A 17,546-nucleotide genomic window follows, 5' to 3' on the forward strand; every position below is an offset into this window, starting at 1 on the left:
ATGAACATACATGCTTCTGTTTACAACTACATTTGCTGAAGTTTGTGATTGTGTTCAGTTTACAGTGATCTAAAGAAACCTTTCTGAGAGAATCTCTTTATCTGGAGTGTCTGTTGTTGAGTGTGTGTGAAAGTGTGTGAAAGTGTGTGAGCAGCTGCAGTATCAGTTCAGTCACTGTGACTCTGACTGACGGAGGTTTTTGTACGACTCTTTATCACTGTGTGAACACACAGCTACTAGGACAGTGTATACTCATACAGTAATAATGTCCAGCATCTTCAGTCTGGACTCCACTGATGGTCAGAGTGAAATCACTGTTAGATCCACTGCCACTGAATCTAGATGGAGTTCCTGACTGACGGCGGTTGGCCCAATAAATCAGGAGTTTAGGAGCTTCTCCAGATTTCTGTAAGTACCAGGCTAACCAATCATCAGAACCATCATTGTACACATCTGTGCTGGTTTTACAGTTGATGTTCACAGTTTGTCCTGGTTGAGCTGCTGTCATTGAGGGACTCTGAGTGACGGTGATCTGTCCTCTACACTCTGAAACACACAACAAGAAGAAAATCAGCAGAAGACATTAATGATCTTTACCAGAACAAGTTCATGTACTGTAGTAAATGTAGTAAATGCAGTAAAGTGAGTGTCACCGTTGAGCAGCAGCAGCAGAGAGCAGATGATCAGAGTGTGTGTCCTCATCTTTACTGGGAATGAGTGAAACTGAAGGACAGTGATGTTGGATTTACAGTCGGACTGACAGACGCTCTGATATTGAGCTCCAATCACAGGGGTGGGACACAAATTCAAAGCGTTTCCTCTCAAATGTGTCTCAGACACTGACAGCAGAGCAGAAATGAAACATCTGATAATGTTAAATATGATTTTTTTTCCTCAAACACTGATATTATATTAGTTTGTATCACTGTGATTCACTTTCACTAAATAAATTATCAAATAATCATTTTAGAAATAACTAACTTTATTTTATTATGATTTTCTCACAATTACATTTATTTTTTTACTCTCAGGTGGAAACAGGCTGTTTCTTTTGGACTCATATTTGTCTTTTTCAGTCACCTGTGATCTCTGCTTTCTGCAAGATATGTGTGCTTCATTATTCAGTCATGATTATATTAAAATTCAATAAGCATATTAAATATAATTGTAAAGCATTCAGAAATGCCAAATTTTCTACATATTGTTTATAATCATTACAATCACAACTAATAATAATTTCTTTAATGAGCTCATTGTTTCGTGAGTTGTGTGGTCCTGTGTCATTTATTGGTTTGTTTTATTTATTTTACTTATTTATTTATGTGCCTTTTTATTGTATTGCTCTTGTTCGATTTTACTAGTTTTTATTGTTTGAATGGAGGCTAGTGAAGTTAAATAGAGCATTTATTTATTTATTGTTTTTTAATTTTGTGCAGCACTTTGTTTGGAGACTGTTTGTTGTTGGTAAAATGTGCTATAGATATAAAGTGGATTGGATTGAATTTCTGCCTAAAATTAATACATGATGTTAGATGAGTGCATGATTTTAATTATCTTAGAACTGTACTTTTCTGAAATATGGACATTATTTTGACACAATTATCTCTGGTAACAGATTACTGTAAAATGTAAAGTAGAAACATGTATTTTCTGTAAATCTGCTTTTTAAGCAATATATTCTGTGAGAAGCGCTATACAAACAAATAAATAAATAAACTTCACTCAATGGAGCATGAAAACACCTGCAGATACATGATGAAACAAGAACATGCGGCCAAATTAAGTTATGAACCTCACAGATATAGTGTTAGAGTCATTTCATTTTTGAAAATAAACTTGCATGACAGACACATATATAATTAATCTCTGTTTTTATGCTTAATAGTTATCATCAGATACCAGTTTGTATCTTCTCATAGTTTTGTGAATAAGTTTTCAATAAAAATTCAATTGAAAGCACAAATTAATATTCTTAATTTCTAAATTTGTAATGTCCTGGGAATGTTTTCAGCAGCAAGTTTTTTAGTTTTTTGTTCCCAGAATGTTCTGCTAAAAGGTTGGAAAACATTCTGTAAAAACATTCTAAAAATGTTTAGTGATAACATTGATAGAACATTATCCCCTAACATTCTTATTAAGTGTTTAGCGGGAAGCTTTCCATTGGCTGCTGGATGTGGACTCAAATGTTGTTTAGACTTTAAATTTTGGTTGAAAGTGAAAACCCAACTTTTGTTTGACATCAAGCTCAACATTATTAAGCAATTTAAAAAACAGCATTTAAGTAGTTTACAAAAGCTATTGTTGAGAATGAAAAGAGGTTTAGATGTTGATGTTTTATTAAAAATAATAGTTATTTTTATTTTCGATCAAAATTTGACATCTGTGGGTGACGTTGGAGTCCACATCCAGTGCCCGATGGGAAACTTCCCTCTAAACACTTTATAAGAATGTTAGGAGATAATGTTCTAACAATGTTATCACTCAACATTAATGGCTGTGTTGAGTTATTTTGAGAGGACAGCAAATTTACACTGTTATACAAGCTGTACACTCACTACTTTACATTGTAGCAAAGTGTCATTTCTTCAGTGTTGTCACATGAAAAGATATAATACAATATTTACAAAAATGTGAGGGGTGTACTCATTTCTGTGAGATACTGTATCTACAAAATGATATAAGGGAAATTATACATATATCTTCATGACATGAAAGATTCGTAAGTATTTTTATGTTTTTTTGCTATAAATATGTCAATATAGTATGTTTCAGCACCTTTCTAAACATACAAATGTATGTTTTGTGTCTTTGAAAGTTATTTATTAATACAGTGAGATCAGGCTGGGCACCCTGTGCTGCCATACATTTACTGCAGCTGCAGTATCAGTTCAGTCACTGTGACTCTGACTGACGGAGGTTTTTGTACGACTCTTTATCACTGTGTGAACACATTGTCACCCTCACAATAACCACTAGAACTTCTTCTGCAGTGTAAACTCTGACAGTAATAATGTCCAGCATCTTCAGTCTGGACTCCACTGATGGTCAGAGTGAAATCACTGTTAGATCCACTGCCACTGAATCTAGATGGAGTTCCTGACTGGAGTTTTTTTACATAATAAATCAGGAGTTTAGGAGCTTCTCCAGGTTTCTGTAAGTACCAGAATAAACCTTCGTCTCCATCAGGCCATCTCTGCACATCACTGCTGGTTCTACAGTTGATGTTCACAGTTTGTCCTGGTTGAGCTGCTGTCATTGAGGGACTCTGAGTGACGGTGATCTGTCCTCTACACTCTGAAACACACAACAAGAAGAAAATCAACTCAAAACTTTGACAATATACTTGAAGAAATGAATTGATATCAAACTTGTGCTCCACAAACCTTGAGCAAACGCTGTGAGAGTCCAGATGAAGATGATGATGAAGGTCATGTTGATGAAGATTGTTGTGTGTGTCAGTGATGAAGTGTTAAACTCACAGCACTATAAACACTCTCAGAGCACTGAAGCATCTGATCAATATGCAAACACACTCCAGATCATTTACCTGAAGACAGTCACTCATTAACAGACACAAAATACAATTACTGAAGTGAACATCTAGTAAAAATCAGTATTTTTCATATCATTCAATCTTCTAATAGACAAACTGTTAAAAATTGTATAATTCAATTCTTAATACATCTATAAGACCAACTTCAGTATATTAATCTGAATATCTGCTGTGAGACTCTGAGAATATTTTAGTTGGATTGAAACGTCGCTGTTAATCCCCGAATTTACACCAAATCCATGTGTGTTCCTGCAGTTTCTGAACAGACATGAGGATCATCACACACGAGTCTCTGTCAACCACTGAATCAAACCACTGTTTGATTGTGAGTCACATGATAGAAACATCTTCACTTTTATGAATCTTTATAAAATAAATGGAAAAATATATGGTGATATGCATATATCTGGTCTTTAATTTTAAAATTAATTTTTATATCATTGTTAATTCTTCCATACATAGATATTTATATCAATTATATTCATTATCATCTGCTCTGAAGTTGAGGAATGTGTTTATATGATGCTGTTAATATCTGCATTATGAGGGATGAACTTAATAAATCAATAGACTTATTAAACTGATCAAGCAGAACATGTTTATGATGCTGATGATGATTCAGTTTAGAAAGAAGAATGAGGATAAATCATAAATGCAGACAATAAAAAATTTAAAGTGAAGGATGAAAAATATCCACTGAAGTGAAGATCAAAAGTGACTGAATTTCTACATAAAGGATGTTATAGGATAACAGGAGACAAATATGACTTCTAAAAAAATCACAATCAAAAAGGTTAAAACTGATTCAACTCAACAAAAGTGATGTTCAATAAGATCATATTGAGTTTTTCTTCACTGTTGAGTGTGTGTGTGAAAGTGTGTGAAAGTGTGTGAGCAGCTGCAGTATCAGTTCAGTCACTGTGACTCTGACTGACGGAGGTTTTTGTACGACTCTTTATCACTGTGTGAACACTGCTTTACTGTTGATGTAGTGATAACTCTGACAGTAATAATGTCCAGCATCTTCAGTCTGGACTCCACTGATGGTCAGAGAGAAATCTGTCCCACCTTCTTCTCCATTCCCACTGAATCGACTTAAACTGCCTTCATAAAGCTCATCTACCTCAGTAATAATGAGTTTAGGAGCTTCTCCATGTTTCTGCTGATACCAAGCTAAACCATAGCCATATATCCCAGGATCAGTTTTACACTCTATTTTGGCGTTTTGTCCTTCAGAAACAGTCACAGCTTCAGGCTGAGTCACAGTGATTCCTCTGGATGCTGTCGACAACAACATTAATGTGTTTAATCAGATGAAATGAACATTAAAGACTCAAAAATGACGAGCTTTCACGTCTGTTACCTGGAATAAAAGCTGCCAGAATCCAGATGAAGCTGCTGAAGAGATTCATGGTGTTTGTTGGGTTTGTACCGTGGTAAACAGCAGTGTGTTATAAAGTGTTTGAGTCTGAACGCTATAAACACTCGGAGCGCTGAAGCATGAGCCGATGCAAAGTGACTCTCTGAGCAAAAACCCTGCTGGAGTAAAACACACGTGAAAATGAGCACATGCAGATGAAACTGATCAGTTTTGAGGCTTTAAATGTGTTTTATTCTCATGATCCAACAGACGAGTGTTTTCACTTCTGAACACGTTTATAAATCATTTCTTTTTCATTCAGTCTCTGGTTCAGACTACAGGTTTCTGATGAATCAAATGACAGAGTTGAATCTCTAAAAGAATCGAAGTATTTCACTGTGAACTCCATGAGAGGTCAAAGGTCATTCCAGAGGTCACAGGTCATCAAAACTTATTAAAATGCTTTGAGAAATACATGATCATTTAGAAACTCACAGTTCAGATGTGTGATGATCAGTACAGAGTCTTTCTGATTATATTATTTATTCAGATTTAATAGTTTTCATGCATCAAGAGACATTTAGAGATGATGAGGCTGTTTCTGTGAAAGTCACTTCAGTCCAATAATCATTATTTAATGTTGAGAAGAGCTGCTGTTGAGTCTCATATCAGTGTGTGTGAGTGTCGTTCGTCTCTTTCTCTGCTGGAGTTTGTGTTCATTTGAGTGTGACGGAGGTTTTTGTACGACGCTTTCACTAGAATGAAGCACTGTGGTGGACTTTCGGTGGAGGAACTGAACTGGTGATCAGAAGTAAGTCTTTCTTAAATTATCTAAAAAATGTATGATATTTTAATTAAATAGTTTTATTTTATTTTTCAATTATTTGAGCAAACATTTGTTAACAAGATTATTCATTTATTAGATTTTTTTTTTAATTTATTTTATTAATTTTTTTTATTGCAATTGTCATTAATAATTATTGTCTATAATTAATGGTAAATTTAACAATTAAGGGTTTTTAAAGTCATGACACCCAAGTTTAATAATATAGACAAAATAAATATACTTGTGTAAGCGTCATCATCAGACAAAGAGAAATTTAGTTCATGAGCATTTTAAAAATAAATCATTTAAATTATTACGTTTAATGATGATTATGATTGTGTCTTAAAAAATGTATAATTTAAACTGCTGAAAATGATGATTGATTGTGAGTATCAAAATATGAAGAATATTTTAAAAAATATATAATTAATACTGAAATTATTATATAAATTTGTTTTCTAAATCATGAATAAATCAATGTATTAGTCAATTTTCATGTGGACAATTTTTTTTTTTTAAATAGATTGAGATTAAAATGTTCTGTAAATTCTGAAAAAATCAAATGAGTATATTTTTTCATTCATTTCATTATTTATTAAAAATGTTATGACGAATTTACATGAATTTACATGAATAATTTAACATCTTATTGCTAACATTTCGTTCATTTCATGTATTCACTGCAGTACTTTAAAATCTATTTAAATATTTCTTGATATATACATAATTTTGTCTGTAATTCTTGGTAAATTTAGCAATTAAGGGTTTTTTAAATGCATGAAACAAAAGTTTTATAATATGGACAAAATATAATTTTGTTGGCTTCATCAGACAAAAAGAAACAGTTGAAGAGCATTTTGAAAATTTGTCATTTTAGCTATTTAAAATATCAAATTTGAATCTGATGTTTAAATAGCAGAATATTTTCAAAATAAAACTGAAATTCAAAATTAATACTGAAATGATCATTTAAATTTGTTTTCTTATAACGACATCACAATATAATCATCGATTTACTTAGACAATGTTTTAAAAATAATTCTGGGGATCATTTCAAAATTTAACTTATATTTAAAGTCAAATCATCATTTCTGCAGTTGTTCATGTGTGTTTGTGTGTGTTTGTGTGTGTTTGTGCAGCTGGTCCCGCAGTGAAGCCCTCCGTGTCTCTGCTGCCGCCCTCTTCTCTGCAGATCTCTGGAGACTCAGCCGCACTGCTCTGCCTGCTCAGCTCTTACTCTCCACAGGGGGCGACGGTGAGCTGGACGCTGGACGGGTCAGAGGTCACCGAGGGGGTTCAGACCAGCGCAGAGAGCGAGCGGGACGGACGCTACAGCCGCAGCAGCGTCCTGAGCCTCAGCAAAGCACGCTGGGAAGGCGCGGATCGCTTCGTCTGCAGAGTAAGACATGACGGAGCTGATCACGAGGCCTCGTTCCTCAAGAGCTCCCAGTGCTGATGTTTCTCCGGTCCAGACGAGCCGTATCCGAGCGTCCGGCAGGATTCGCAGCAGTCACGTGATTTACAGCTCAATACTGAAGCAGTCTTTCAATGTGCTGCCATTGCTGTTCATTCAATAAAGCTTCTGAACGCGTTACATTTGTGTCCGACTGCATCATTGATCAGTGTGTCGTTCATTCAAAGTCCTGCACTAAAGTTTCAGCTGCTTTTGATTGATTGTAATAGTTGAGAACAGCTGCATTTAGCAGGAAATGTCAAATGAAGCTCTTGGGGTTTGAACATGGTCACTGGAGACGGAGCTGCTCTATTCTGAGAGGATCACAATCACTAAACCTGCCAATGCAAATGTGATTTTCACCTCAAACTCACAGTTTCACTCTTTGATTGGTTCAACGCTCTCAACTGGAACACTTTCACTTCTGCTCATGAGAAATGAGTTATGAGTAATACATTTAGAAACAGCTTTAGATGAAGGAGCTGCTTGAAAAACATCTGCATGTTACTGATACACCATGACTTTAGTGTAGTTTAATGTACAAAAACAAAACAACATATGGTGCCATTATTGTTAGTTTGATTTCATATCAATTTACACACTCTGTTTTCTCTGAATCTGAGCACATTTGAGTCAAACCCGTCTGTCACAGGACAGATCACAGTCTAATAGAGCTGATTTCAGTCATAAGTCAGTTTTGAGCACATGTGTAGTTCCTGTGTTTGTCCTCTGTGTGTCAGTAGTGTGTGAAAGTGTGTGAAAGTGTGTGAGCAGCTGCAGTATCAGTTCAGTCACTGTGACTCTGACTGACGGAGGTTTTTGTACGACTCTTTATCACTGTGTGAACACACAGCTACCAGAACAGTGTTCACTCATACAGTAATAATGTCCAGCATCTTCAGTCTGGACTCCACTGATGGTCAGAGTGAAATCTCTCCTAGATGATTTACTGCCACTAAATCTAGATGAAATTCCTGACTGGAGGGTGTTTGTATAATAAATCAGGAGTTTAGGAGCTTCTCCAGGTTTCTGTAAGTACCAGCTCAGACCGGGTTGTCCACTATAACAGCAGTAAACATCACTGCTAGTTTTACAGGTCACAGTGACTGATTGTCCAGTTTGAGAGAGCAGCTCTGAGGGAGTTTGAGTCACTGTCACCTGACCAACAGATTCTGACAAGAGAGAAAGATTAGAAATCACAAACACTTTTACAACCATATATCTTCACAACACATAAAAATAACAAGTAAATAATGTATGTAATCTTTACTGACACAAACCTCGACATAATACTGCCAGCGTCCAGATCAATATGGTGCTGAAAGTCATTTTTGTTGGTTGTAGGTTCAGTTCTAGTGAAAAACAGTTGTTGATCATGTTTGATGTTTGACAGAGTTATAAACACATGCAGAGCACTGAAGCGTGTGTCGCTCATGTAAAACACTCTCTCTATGCAAACGCTTCAGCAGTGACAGGTTTAAGATGGTTTAATGTGGTTTCACTGAGATTTCACAAAACATTTCATGAGTTAATATATATTCCTTATAAATCAGTATAATGAGCAAGAGCTCTGTTTAGTGTTATTGTCAGATCAACAGCATGACTGAGAATATGATATTGCTTTTATACAATAGTTCAGTAAACAAAACATTACTAATGAGTAATTTACTCTTTAGACTCAATATTAAGAGAAGTTACTCTGTTTTCAGTCCAGCTGAAATGGTTCAAAACGAACATATTGCTGATCAACACATTCCTGAATAAATCAATGTTTGATTAGAGCGACACGATTCTAGATATATTGAGAATCACAATCTTCTTTTGTTTAAAATAGAAATTCTTCCACCATTCTGAACAGACAAAATAACATAATAACATACAATGTAGACTACTAGAGGTTCTTACAAAATATGAATTTAACAATGTTTATTTATTTATTTTTTTTTAAATTGGTTTTGAATGAATGATTCAGTGACTCACTCATCAATGCTTCACTTGTTTCATTACTGGATGAATCAGCATTTTTGAATGAATCTCTTGAATGATTCAGTGATGAATTCATTTTTAACAGTCTCTTGTCTCCATCTGCTGGTGTAACAATCTAATCGATGCAATCGTTATTTGAAGCATCAAGTGAAAATCACTTTCAAAAGGTGATTTGCTCTATTTTAATCTCTACTGTTATATCTGAACTATAAACTTTGATCTCAGTCCTTCTGTGAGGATTTGAGGATTTGTAAAACAGAAATATTTTGTGAAAAACAGTGACGTGATCTGTCCTCTACACTCTGAATCACAATAAGAAGAAAATCATCAATCGTCATCAGCTGCGCTCAAAGGATCTGTCCTTATGTTTTTGAAGTTTGGTTAAGGAAAAACATAAATTAAAATGATTGTGACAGATGTGAAGCGGGAGGAGAATTCATACGTACATCAGTTTTTTTCTTTCACAAGAAAGACCTGTGCATCCTTCATTTGTCTGAATCTCCAGGTTCTGTTAATTATGATAATTGAGCTGCATATGAGTGACAGAAGCATCATGACGAACTCTGTATTGGTAGAGGTCAGAGGTCATCTCAGAGGTCACAGGTCAAGTTGAAGATGTGACAGTGCTTGACAGGTCTGAAAACACAATTCTACACCATAATTTAACATTTAGTAATTCCTTAGTTTTTACATATTTCTGTGCCTTTATTGCTTCATGAATGGATTTTTTTCACTCTTGAATATCATGAAAATGAAAGTGTTATTGATAATAAGAGGTAATTAGGACAAACTGAAATCACTCAGATCTCAATCATGTAACTGATCTATAAGAGCACAAAATCTCACAAACAAAACAATTTCAAAGTAGGAAAAGACACAAATAATAATAATAATAATAATAATAAAACAATTAGTGAGTCTGATAGAGACATTGATGGACTTTTTGTCTTGCTGTTTCTCTCGACTAATACTTTGACTTCTGACCTCTATGATTATTCAGAGAAACAGCTTAATTTAGATGATTTTATTTCAGATGTTTGTGTGACGATGTTGTTTCAGATCCTCCTTTGAGCAGCTGCAGTATCAGTTCAGTCACTGTGACTCTGACTGACGGAGGTTTTTGTACGACTCTTTATCACTGTGTGAACACATAGCCACTGTGATAACTCTGACAGTAATAATGTCCAGCATCTTCAGTCTGGACTCCACTGATGGTCAGAGTGAAATCACTGTTAGATCCACTGCCACTGAATCTAGATGGAGTTCCTGACTGCAGTTTTTTTGCATATCTAATCAGGAGTTTAGGAGCTTCTCCAGGTTTCTGTAAGTACCAGAATAAACAATCATCCCCATCACTATCCCTGTACACATCTGTGCTGGTTTTACAGTTGATGTTCACAGTTTGTCCTGGTTGAGCTGCTGTCATTGAGGGACTCTGAGTGACGGTGATCTGTCCTCTACACTCTGAAACACACAACAAGAAGAAAATCAACTCAAAACTTTGACAATATACTTGAAGAAATGAATTGATCTCAAACTTGTGCTCCACAAACCTTGAGCAAACGCTGTGAGAGTCCAGATGAAGATGATGATGAAGGTCATGTTGATGAAGATTGTTGTGTGTGTCAGTGATGAAGTGTTAAACTCACAGCACTATAAACACTCTCAGAGCACTGAAGCATCTGATCAATATGCAAATGAACTCATTCTGTATTTAAATGAGGCTCTAAATTCATGTTATCTTGCACTACATCACTGTGCCACTAGAGGGCGGTGTGAACAGATAGACACACCACTGATGAACAGGAAGTTTATTCGATGACTTATATATATATATTTATATATTATAGCACTATATGCAATTGCGCCACCCAAAGTGACAAACAGGTACTGTAGTCCTGGCCGTAACAGGTTATATGGCCAATGTAAGACAAACTCTTGGTCTTTAGACAGCTTTAATGCACATGAACATCCTCTAGCATAATAGGATTAACTTGTAGCTTGAATTGTTATTGGGATCTTTTACAGCTCAGAAACTTCAATCCAGAAACACTTTGAATCGTGTAGTAGACGGTACAGCAATGGCCATGTGTCTTTCCAAATAAAATATGAGTCTTTAAGTATCTCTTTATGGAAGTATTATTCTATGTACTATATTAAAATAGACAGATAATATTGTCTCTTTCCTTCAGTTGAACAGCAATACATTCAGTCACGTCTGGCATCTTGACAAATATGTTTTCAATAGTATAGTATAAAATGAATATTAATATAAAAATGAATGATCTGTAAGTATTTTGGAGATTTTTTTTTTTGCTAATTATATTGGGCTTTATTAAACTTTATGAAACTATAATGAATTTAGGCCTATATGCATTTTTTATACTACAAGTCAATCTATTGAACCATTTACAGACTTTCATAAAGAGATCTGAAAGGATTTGTTGTCCTGTGGCTCCCTCTGGTGGACAGCATTAGTATTATGACCTTCATCTCTGAATCCCATTCATATAAATGACTGATTTAAAAAAAGTTCCTAAAACTCACCATGTTTACTCAGAATGTCTTGTTGTCCATGTGTATGAAGTTCTGTGAATTTTGGATTCAAACTGATGGAAACTGATAGAAAAATAGATTTCTTATTCTGTGGTTCCCTCTAGTGGACAACATTAGTACAGCATGTTGTAGTCCGTCAGCCATTTTGAGTTGCTAAAACTTTTTCGATCTGCTAAACTACTTGACTGATTCACACGAAATTTTGCATGTCATCTATAGACACTAATGACAAAAGTTATCAAAAGGATTTTAATTAGTCAAAGCGTTTAGAAGATAGTTCATTTAGCCATGGCTCAATACACTTATAAAACTATATCTTCTCAACAATCTGATGAATCCAAATTCTGTTGATCACTTGTTTGATGTCTTCAGGGTATCTAGATGATACACAGATAAATTTGGGGTTAAATAGACAAATGGTCTAGGATGAACCCTTCAGTGTTTGGATCTCTGATAATCTCAAATACTGATGAAGCTCAACAAAGCTGATATTAAGATCATATTTGTGTTTCTGCACTGTGGAGTGTGTGTGAAAGTGTGTGAAAGTGTGTGAGCAGCTGCAGTATCAGTTCAGTCACTGTGACTCTGACTGACGGAGGTTTTTGTACGACTCTTTATCACTGTGTGAACACATGTTTACTGTTTGGATAGTGGAAACTCTGACAGTAATAATGTCCAGCATCTTCAGTCTGGACTCCACTGATGGTCAGAGTGAAATCACTGTTAGATCCACTGCCACTGAATCTAGATGGAGTTCCTGACTGGAGGGTGCTTGCATAATAAATCAGGAGTTTAGGAGCTTCTCCAGGTTTCTGTAAGTACCAGGCTAAATAATGTCCATTAGAACTATAATAATACACATCACTGCTGGTTTTACAGTTGATGTTCACAGTTTGTCCTGGTTGAGCTGCTGTCATTGAGGGACTCTGAGTGACGGTGATCTGTCCTCTACACTCTGAAACACAACAAGAAGAAAATCAACTCAAAACTTTGACAATATACTTGAAGAAATGAATTGATATCAAACTTGTGCTCCACAAACCTTGAGCAAACGCTGTGAGAGTCCAGATGAAGATGATGATGAAGGTCATGTTGATGAAGATTGTTGTGTGTGTCAGTGATGAAGTGTTAAACTCACAGCACTATAAACACTCTCAGAGCACTGAAGCATCTGATCAATATGCAAATGAACTCATTCTGTATTTAAATGAGGCTCTAAATGAAGGTTCAGGAGGAGCTCGTTCATCTCATCCTGTCAATCACAACATCAAATATAAGTATGAACTTTAAAAACTTAACTGAATATTAAAAAACAATGATGTGCATTGTTAAATAATTTATAATAAATACTGCAACATTCCATAAAAACAATAATTGTCCATTTTGATTTCTCAGTGAGTTTAAACACAGAGAGGTGAATGATGTATTTTCTCTTGTGTGGACGTCAACACACTCAAAGCTTCTTAGTTTATCAGTATTTTCCATGAGATTTCTTTGATCCCACATGGAAGTCTCTTTGTTTTGGTGTTGAGGAACTGGTTTGGTCCTTCTTAGGTTGATTTTTACCATCAATCACAACAGTCGCTGGTAAAATGTACGCTAATGTGACTCTAGGATGTTCGTCAAAATAAACTGAATCCATTTTTCTCTGACATCAGGATCCTTCAGCAGCTTATGTAAAGATGATGTTTTTCCACAGCCAGGAACAGCACAACGTCTGTGTGACATCACAATCTTGTTATTATATCATAAACATCTCGGCCTACTTTAGATCCACTCTCTGCTGATCGACTGAACACCAGTGGGCGGGGCCAATGATGCTGTAAAAGTTGGCGTTGTCTTGCTCTACAGGCAGTCGTATGCAAATGATTGTGCCCATGTGATGTCACATGCACCTCTGTTCCAAACAAAGCTTTTTTACAGCTTGATTATATAAATGATTTTTATTGACAACGAGGACGTTTTAAGTTATGGAACTTGCAGGATGTAATAATGATACAAAGACTCTTATATGCCAAAAGACCAAGAATAATTTCTCATGTCATGACCCCTTTAAACAGCGAGTGTAAAATATCATATTCTTCTGTGATGTATCCACAATTAACCACTAGTGAAAACAGCTTCTGACGCTGTGCCAGATGTTACTGAGACAAAATGCAGAAGTGATCCTGCAGAGAGTTGTTACATCAAGATGACTGGTTCTGTTTTGAGCTCTGCAGTATTTTCACTGGTTTTGTTTGTCCTGTTTTGTCCTCCTTTACTGCAGAACCCGTTATGTCTATATAAAATGACAGGAACCATCTTTGGAAAAAAAGTATTTGAAGTGTAATTTCATTGTTTAGTTTGTCTCACGTCTCATTTGATTACATGGAGAGGGTTTATGATCTATACTGCATCCATCCATCGAGATGCTTTGGGTTCACTTTTCAGGACTTGTGCTGCACACTTGGGTGGAGTAATGTAGGGAACAGTGAAGGGTTCAAACAGAGAAGAGCTTCTTCTCAGAGTCTTGAAGGGATATTTAACCTAAAAATCTCTTATACTCCTTCATATGCATGATCAAAACCTGTATGATTTTCATTTCTACTGCATAATTTTGAAAAATGTCTTCATTTTTGTACGAGCACATGCATTGTGAATACATGGTGCACATGGGACCAATGACCAACAGGGGGCAGCAAAAACATCCATCAAGAACAGAGAAGATAAAAGTTTGTAAATGTAAAACAATGCCAAAGGCTCAACTCTAAATATTTTAGTGGTTAGAATTTGCTTTATGTGAATAAATGAGTGAAAATGTGATTTTTATGAGTAAAAATATGATTTTCATGATGACATATGACCGGAAAAGTCATAGAAAATCATTGATCAAAAGATGAGGAGAACCTACTGAATACTACAAAGTATAAACCTGAAAGTAATCTATGCAAACGATAGTATGTGACGTTGTTGTTTTCACACAACCTCATCTGAAATCTGTTTAAATTAAGCCATAAAAGAAATTGTGCATTTAATTACTTCCAGATCATTTGATTAGATTGTTCACTTTCTCTATCTGTTTTCCTGATGTGTGGTACAGGCTTTTTAATGAACATGAACAAATTATGTTCTGTCATTTTGTTTATTTGAATGGAGCTAAATTAAATGTTTCTATTTTCTATAGCCAAAATCTCTGAACACGTTCACATACCCAAACTTTGTCATATGCCATATATGTGGAAATCATAATGCAGCCAAAGATAAATTATCATAAACAGAAATGAGTCCATCAGGTCCATTTTGTCTGGTTTCAGATGTGCTCTGAGATGAGTTTATGAGAGAGAAACATTTATAGAAGAATGTTTAGATCTGTGTGTTTGAAAACCTTCTGTGTGTGAAAGTGTGTGAAAGTGTGTGAGCAGCTGCAGTATCAGTTCAGTCACTGTGACTCTGACTGACGGAGGTTTTTGTACGACTCTTTATCACTGTGTGAACACTGCTTTACTGTTGATCCAGTGGTAACTCTGACAGTAATAATGTCCAGCATCTTCAGTCTGGACTCCACTGATGGTCAGAGTGAAATCACTGTTAGATCCACTGCCACTGAATCTAGATGGAGTTCCTGACTGGAGGGTGTTTGTTTCATAAATCAGGAGTTTAGGAGCTTCTCCAGGTTTCTGTAAGTACCAAGCAACACATGGTGGGCTGCAGTCTGGAGCTGTACTGAATTTACAGCTCATCGTAACAGTTTCTTCTGGTTTAACAGTTTTTACTGCAGTCTGAGTCACTGTGATCTGAGCTCTACAGTCTGAAAAACAAATCATTTATCAGTCATTAAAATATATATTATTTTTCACATTTTAAAATTGTGTTAAAATTATTATTATTTATTTAACTTGTTCAAAATACAGTCTGTTCACCTTGTAGTGTAAAGCAGTATAAGAGCGTCCAGATGATGATGAAGGTCATGTTGATGAAGATTGTTGTGTGTGTCAGTGATGAAGTGTTAAACTCACAGCACTATAAACACTCTCAGAGCACTGAAGCATCTGATCAATATGCAAACACACTCCAGATCATTTACCTGAAGACAGATACTCAAAAAAGTGTAGGTTCTTGTTTGTAAAATTGATGCACAATGACCTGAAAAGTCATTTTTTTCTCAGTCAAAATTTTCTTTTTCCAACTTGTTAAAACAAAAGAAATTTTTTTTTTTTATAATTTTATATTCAAAACCCCAGCGTTTTGAACAGTATAACTTAAATGCCTCTGATTGGCCACTGTATTGAAGAAATCATCAGTGATTGGCTACATTGCTCAGCGCTGCAACAACACCTTCTCTCTCCACACTCTCCAGACTGGAAACACAAATACACACTGATGCATCGCGTTTGCAAAATCTTTTTGTCCTGTTTTGTACCCTCTAGCACCCCTGTAGAACCGGGTCTGATCGGGTCAGTCGCACTGGTGCTTCTAAATACTTTTTCACAGTCGCACTGTAGAGCCCTGCCATTGGTAGCGGGGTTTATTGTAAAACTTTTTTTTCCTCAGTCGTTCAGAACAAAAGTGGCAGACACGTTACGTACTTGTTCAGATGACATTTTCCAGTGAAAGTTCTTATTTTGAACAAACTTCCAAGACGTGGAATCTGTAATTGTGAAGTAAGTGAAGATCCACACTGGTGCGGTGACTGACAGCCACACAAACACCTCAAAACATCAGATTCGTCCGCGCTGAGGAGCCGTGCCGACGCACAACCCATGTGAGGAAGATCATTCCACAAATAACTGCAATTGCAGGTTTCAAACAGAGATGGAGACAAAGAGACAAACGTACAGACTGCAGCTTTAATAATTAATCAGCATATTTACCAGAATGTGAAATGAATTCTGAACATTTTCTCTTTTCATGTGTAGGAGTTTGTGAGCATTAATGTGTTAAAGGAATAATGATGGGATTTTCTTTGACTGTTTTCTTCATGTTGTTTCTCTCGCTGTTGGAGAATTTCTCCTAGTTTTCTCTTGAATCCTAATGGAAAGCCACTGGTAACTGATTTCTCTGTGCTTCTCTCAGGTGTCACTCCTCCTAAAGTGAGCGTCCTGCCGCCCTCCAGCGCAGAGATCTCCTCTCTGAACACAGCGACACTGGTGTGTGTGGCCAACAAGGGCTTCCCGTCAGACTGGAGCCTGAGCTGAAGGTGGACGGGAGCAGCAGGTCTCAGGAGAGCAGCGCTGGGCTCCTGGAGAAGGACGGTCTGTACAGCTGGAGCAGCAGCCTGACTCTCTCTGAGGAGGAGTGGATGAAGAGCGTCTCGGTGAGCTGTGAGGCCACACGGAGCGGCCAGTCTGCGTCCACTGGAGACACTGTGAGGAGACAGCAGTGTTCAGAGTAGATCTGCTGACTATATGTGTGCTTTTACAGTCTTGATTTTATTACAATTCAGTCAATAAAACATAATTGTAACATCATGTCCTTTTTTGTGTCATTTTTGTTTCATGTCTTTCATTGGATCAGGGCTTTAGCTCATATTTTATAAATAAACTTCACTCAATGGAGCATGAAAACACCTGCAGATACATGATGAAACGAGATCTGCTCAATTCTCAGAGGAACACAATCACAAATGTGATGCAAATGAGTTTAACTCCACTCAGTTTCACTGTTTGACTTGATATTCTGAGCCATATATATATGAAATAAAATAAAATGATATGATGTCAAGAGGATTGGAGGCAATAATTAAATTAATAAGGGAAAAAAGGAGATTGATTTCCTGCCTTCAGAGACTGACTATAGCGTGAACCAATAACATTTCAGTGCGGCTGTGAAGGAT

At 36.2% G+C, this 17,546-nt stretch overlaps 1 protein-coding gene, 1 long non-coding RNA gene and 4 gene segments (V, D, J or C); 1 reads left to right on the forward strand and 5 right to left on the reverse strand.

Annotated features, from left to right (window-relative positions):
• The window catches only part of LOC125256745, a 92,896-nt gene that overhangs the window by 39,513 nt on the left and 35,837 nt on the right, over positions 1-17,546 (reverse strand).
• Positions 3,879-5,120, reverse strand: LOC125256758. The segment is given in 2 exon segments: positions 3,879-4,834; positions 4,917-5,120. Coding segments are annotated over 2 exon segments (372 nt in total).
• On the forward strand, positions 5,363-7,333 carry LOC125256762. The gene is made up of 2 exons (XR_007182175.1): positions 5,363-5,724; positions 6,879-7,333. It is a non-coding gene; the product is annotated as an uncharacterized LOC125256762 (long non-coding RNA).
• LOC125256747 lies at positions 8,012-8,610 on the reverse strand. The segment is given in 2 exon segments: positions 8,012-8,364; positions 8,473-8,610. Coding segments are annotated over 2 exon segments (435 nt in total).
• Positions 14,932-15,754, reverse strand: LOC125256756. The segment is given in 2 exon segments: positions 14,932-15,521; positions 15,634-15,754. Coding segments are annotated over 2 exon segments (375 nt in total).
• Positions 16,556-17,546, reverse strand: part of LOC125256746 — a 31,309-nt gene continuing 30,318 nt past the window's right edge. Inside the window, exon 5 of the mRNA XM_048172966.1 lies at positions 16,556-16,835. Within this exon, the coding sequence (XP_048028923.1) occupies positions 16,620-16,835 (216 nt within the window). The 3' untranslated portion in view covers positions 16,556-16,619. The remainder of the gene's footprint in view (positions 16,836-17,546) is intronic.

The sequence above is a fragment of the Megalobrama amblycephala genome, linkage group LG21 (genome assembly GCF_018812025.1).
Source record: "Megalobrama amblycephala isolate DHTTF-2021 linkage group LG21, ASM1881202v1, whole genome shotgun sequence".
Taxonomy (NCBI): Eukaryota; Metazoa; Chordata; class Actinopteri; order Cypriniformes; family Xenocyprididae; genus Megalobrama; species Megalobrama amblycephala.